We start from the raw sequence: 5,767 nt of genomic DNA on the forward strand, positions 1-5,767 counted from the left end.
GCGGGCTGGCACTGGCAGCGGCACTCGGCACGGCACGCGGCCCGGCAGGGGGCAGGGCAGCGGCCGGGCAGGGGGCCGGGCAGCAAAAAAAAGGTCTCATCTCGATGCGGCCAAATCCACCACCATAAAAAAAACTGTCCCATAGAAAACTTAAGGCTAATTTCCCCCCCAAAAAAAAAAACTTAAGGCTTGATTTGACAACTTTTTTTTTTAATGTTTTGCATTGATCTAAACCATTGCTGTGTAACCAACCTTTTCATATCCTTTATGTATATATATTTATTAACTACTGTAGCTTGGAACAGGATGAGAGAAAAATAATGCTTTCTTCTACATGTTGCATCTTCTTATATCAAACTTACCTTGCTGAATCTTATCAATACAGCAACCTGCTTCAACATATCTAAATTCTTCAGGGGATTTAACAAGATCTGATATAGAAGTTCGCTTACAATTTTAGATGACTTTTAGCTTAATTAGCAAGTTCTTAATTGTTTCCTGACGAATACTTTGATGCGTTCGGTTCAAATTCTTGAGATAATTTGACAAATTTGATCCAGACTGATATGAGTATTGGGCTCTACTTTTTTTTTTCTAGAAACTGAACCTGATAGGCAACGAGCATCAATCGTCCAGTTTGCCTTGGCGAGTTCAACCATTTGACAAGCAGTCACTGTTCAACAAAAACGTGTAGATAAACCAACTCAACTTTGATACTTTCTCTTCTATATATGAACACTCGAAGAAAAGGAAATTCTCAGTATCCAGAGAGAGAGAGAGAGAGAGGAAGTTTTCATCATTCATATATGCTTTCAGTCAAGATTAACAGCCATGGTAAAGATCAAAGATCTGGCTGGCCACTTTGTGTGGTTTTACATTATAAGGTTCAACTGAGATTTCATACCTCATTGCTGACTGCACAATTTAGATGGATATAAAAATTTGAAATAATTCTTGATCAGGATATTATATATATATATATAAAGACAAGTCCACAAGTCCTTGTAGATGTCTAAAATAGCGATTCAAATGGGAGATCAATTGCCATTGAGAGAAGGAAATGAAGTTGTTGTAGAATACTCTACAATGCTTCGTATTTTTTCTCTCAACGAGCAATTGATCTCCGATTCGATCTATTTGTTATAGATGTCGGTTTTTCAGGCTATTGAGATAGTTTCAGCAATCTTTCCAGCGATCTATAGGCTTAGAAAATTAAGTTTTAATATGGATGGCCATTATAAGTTTTGCCAATTTGTTTTTGAATGGAGGACAATCAGTCTCAACTAAAGTCATTAATAAACTTCTTATGCTATTTTGAAACTTCACCTAAACATTTGAATTCCAATGACAATTAATATTGAGGACTCTCGTATTCTGTGATGACTTAAAAATTAATGAATAACAAATTAACTGAAAAAGACTCAAAATGGAGCCATTCCTAATTTACCAATTTAAATTTGGTTCAATTAGTTGGGAATTTAATGCCAATTAGAGTAAGCAATATTTTCTAAAATAACCTTAATAAAATATTTTTAAAAAAATTTTCAAATCAGTCTAAATATTAATTTTGCATAATATAATTTTTTAGTAAAAAATTAATTTGATTAAACTTATTTTTTAGACATAGTTGGTTATAATAATCATCTAACCTATTATATTTACTCAAAAATAACATGTGAATTATTCTAATATCAGACTTAAAGTATGCCACTTTTTGGGATGATGAGTAGTAAACACCACGATGATGAAACAAGAAAGAAAATAAAAGCAGCGGAAAAATAAAGTACATCATGATTTAAGGTGCGAAAATCCAAAATAGAAAAAAAATTACGATGCCACACCGCACCAAGAAATCCACCATGAAAAATGAGAGAAATAATTAAGTACAAATCTCTCTTCTCTCTCACACTCTCTCATTAATTATTCTCTCACACCCATCGTTCTCAATGCTGCATACTATGAAAATACAAGAGAAACCCAAGTAAAATAACCTCAAGGGACGCAACCCTTCAGAAAAATGAGAAAAAAAAACTTTCCAGTATGTCTCGCAACACTAATTTGGGCGCTTCAGCGCTCAAACCTTTGTCTTGATCTGCTGTGGTGCAATATCTATACCGCAGCGACGCTCTGGAACACAACGCCGGGTTGTTGTACGGGAGAAAAAATTTTCACGTGCAAAGCACCAAAACTCAAGCAGAGGGTATACTCCCCAAACTCAAGTCCGAGACAATAAAATAGCCAGATTGATCAACACAATCATATTTCACACATAACACCACTAACACTGCATGATAAAATTACATGCAAGCGTTTAGTTGCGGAAAATAATATATGATTGAAAATAATAATAATAATAAGATTTACAAATTTTAACAATTATTATGCAGACAATTTCCTCACGATTTTATTTTTTGTGATTGCAATTATACTTTTATTTGGTTATAACTTTCTTATCATTTTATAACTACTTTTCAAAAATTTATAGAAAAAATTTTATAATCAGAGTAACTAAGTTCTTTTTACTTCAAAAATTTCACAATCAATTGTATAAAAAACTGAAGCCGACCCAAATAAATCCTTAATTTATCATTGTATTAAGTTGATTAGGATATGTTTATGATAGTTTTGTACCTGTTTTATTTTTCAAATAACAACAACAATTTTTTTAGAACCGCCTAATGTTTTCTCTCTATTTTTCAAAATAAAAATTTTGAGGAAAAATTATTGTTTGCTACTAGAATAACTAAATTACTTAACCTACAAAAACTTCACTAACTAATTTTGTAAAATACTATAGACATTCCAAACATACCCCTAAGACTTTAATTCCATGATTTCCTTTGCAACCTAAGTATAATTAACAATCTTCACTGTAAATACTTAAAAAAAAAAAAATCCATTTTTTAATATATAATTTTTAATAAAATTATAATATATGAAATTCTTTGTATGTAGCCTACCCGGCCTTGCAAACCCAAAAATTAATTAATATATCTTTTATCACTACTACTAAGCAACCAATCTGTTGACTTCCTTCCATAATTAATTACTGTCATCTCAAACCTCATTAATTAATTAAGATCAAAGTACAAGTTAATTTGCTTAAGCAATTAATCAATTGACAAAAACTAATACGATAAGCTTTCCCCCATTCCAGAAAGTCTAACAGTTCCGGCCATCACCTTCTTTAGGCTTCCCCGGCTGTCCCTCCGCCATATGCCCGGCCGGAAGTCTGGAACAGACTGGCCGCCAGCGGCTCAGACGGAATTAGCATTGGCTGTGCCGTGGCCCCTCGAGAGTAGCAGGAGAATCTTTGCTATGTTAAATCCATATGCAGTGGAGGCCATGTCTTCTTCTTCTTCTTCTTAACTAACTAATATGAATCTGAACGCCATTAATTATTGACTCGAAAGGAAACTATAGCAGAAAGATGCACATTGGACGTGTGATGACTTTCTCTGGTCTTCACAACTTCTTTTAGGGTTTGAGTCCTCAGTTTTCGTTTTTGACACTGCAAATTGATCATGGCGCAGATTTGATTAGTTTGTAACAATAAGTTTTTTTTTTTGGAACAGTTAAATACCCGCTGCCACTTTAAAGGGAGTGCTTGACAGCGTAACTAATCCATCGGCGAAACTTAGAATATTTTATAAGAAGATGCAAAGGTGAGGCCATAGTAGAGGGGATTCGAATCGGGATGGGAGTTCTCAACTATGCTCTCCCACCAACTATCCTAAGCTTCGGTGGTTTGTAATAATAAGTAGTTAATAGAAATGAGGAATATTTACACATTATCATATTCAAAATAAATATAAAATTTTCAAATATTTTTAAATTATTAAAATAATTACTATTGTTAAAATAATTCATTAAATATATAAGTATTACAACATATATCTAATATTCTAAGTACAAATTTATAATATTTATTATTGAGAATATTTTATTGTAATTATTTTAAAATTGTATGTATGTTGAATCTAAACATAACATTAATTTGATAAAAGAATTTCTCATTTCTTTTAGGACTTTTTTTTTCTTTATTGTGTTAAAATGAAATCTGAACCGACAAATTGGCGTGTCAAAAACGAATATTAAAAACCCTATAAAAAGTTACGAAGCCCGAACAAAGTTATCACACATCCAATATTTGCCTTTCTTTCTTGCTGAAACTGCTTTCTGAGAATTCATTCATTAATGGCGAAGAGATTCAGATTAGTTAGCGAAGAAGAAGACGACATGGTTTCCACCATATGTGCGGACAGCTTCAACTTAGCAAACGTTCTCATGCTTCTCTCCAAAGGCCACGCCACAGCCGCCGTTGCTGGTGGCGAGGCGACGGAGGGGAAGGTGTTCGAGTGCAAAACCTGCGGCCGAAAGTTCACGACTTTCCAGGCGCTGGGCGGTCACAGGGCCAGCCACAAGAAGCCTAGGATGGGCGAAGCGGCAACCTCCGCCACCGCGCCGGAGAAGCCAAAGGTGCACGAGTGCTCTGTCTGCGGACTGGAGTTCGCCATCGGCCAGGCGCTCGGTGGTCACATGAGGAGACATCGGGCCACGGCGGAGGGCAACGGGTCGGGTCAGTTGGGTAGGCCGGTGATGGAAAAGAGTTCGGCCCAGATTGATTTGAACCTGCCGCCGTTGGAGCGGGGGGAGGCGGAGGAGGTCCGGCAGCTGCCGAAGCTGTTGGGATTCACGTTGACTCCGGCGATGGTTGACTGCTTCCATTGATTTAGAATTTGTATATGGTTCGATCAAATGATACTATATAAAACAGTTTTACATACAGATAGATTAGACTGTTCATATATACAATTTTGATCGATCAAGATTTCAGAAATTTTAGCCTGATTTTAATCTACTATAAATTTAAAATTTTCGGTCGATGTCTTCGGCGCTGAAGAATATTGAGTATTTTTTTTTTTTTTGAATAAACATGTTCTTTAATTATTGTAATAATTATTGCTAAGTTAAATTAACTAATTTATATTAGCTAATTAAAAAAATTTAATATTATTAAATAGATTTTAAAATAAATATTATTAAACTAAATTAAGTTATTTAATAATTTAATGTCAAATTAAATATTTTGAAATAAATAAATAAATATTATTAATAATTATTATTAAGTTAAATTAACAAAATGAGCATATACGTGAAAAGGTTGGAGTAGCTCCACTGGAATATAAGATTAGAGAGAGTCATCTTAGATGGTTTGGTCACATAAAACGGCAGCCTTCCGATAACCCAGTAAGGAAAGTAGATGTATTAGAATTGACTTATGTTAAAAAAAAGTAGAGGTAGAACTAAAAAGATTTGGTTAGAAAATATTAGAAATGACCTTTCTTTATTAGATTTAAATGAGAATTTGGCTTTTAATAGAACACAATGGAGAAAAAAGATTCATGTAGCTAACCCCACGTAGTCGGACAAAGACTTGATATTGTTGTTGTTGTTCTTGCCCTCTAATGATATATTTACAATTGAAAGTTTCCTTAGAGATTATCCAATTAGTGACGGCACTCTTAATTTTGTGTGAAATCTGATTGTGTAGGTCTATTGAAATGTAGTTTTGTCTCAGACCTAAATACCGTCGGTCGAGCTCTTCAGAGGTTGCAGGAGGCAACGCTCCTCCTGCTTGGCATTCAACTAAATTATTTTCTGTACAAGTGCCACAGCACTGCTATTTTTAATAAAAAAAAAAAATAGTAATATCTTTTAGAGTAGACACAACCAAACTGCAGTCTCTGAACTTGCTGATTAATTA

The 5,767-nt window shown here is 34.2% G+C and overlaps 1 protein-coding gene across 1 annotated transcript; it reads left to right on the forward strand.

Moving 5' to 3' along the window:
• The first annotated feature begins 4,149 nt into the window (after positions 1 to 4,149).
• Positions 4,150 to 4,875, forward strand: LOC110107271 (zinc finger protein ZAT12-like). The gene has a single exon (XM_020837474.2). It carries the CDS (start codon positions 4,198 to 4,200, stop codon positions 4,729 to 4,731), a length of 534 nt encoding a protein of 177 aa, XP_020693133.1. The 5' UTR covers positions 4,150 to 4,197; the 3' UTR covers positions 4,732 to 4,875.
• The last annotated feature ends 892 nt before the right edge of the window (positions 4,876 to 5,767 follow it).

Source organism: Dendrobium catenatum, unplaced genomic scaffold (genome assembly GCF_001605985.2).
Source record: "Dendrobium catenatum unplaced genomic scaffold, ASM160598v2 fragScaff_scaffold_43, whole genome shotgun sequence".
NCBI lineage: Eukaryota > Viridiplantae > Streptophyta > Magnoliopsida > Asparagales > Orchidaceae > Dendrobium > Dendrobium catenatum.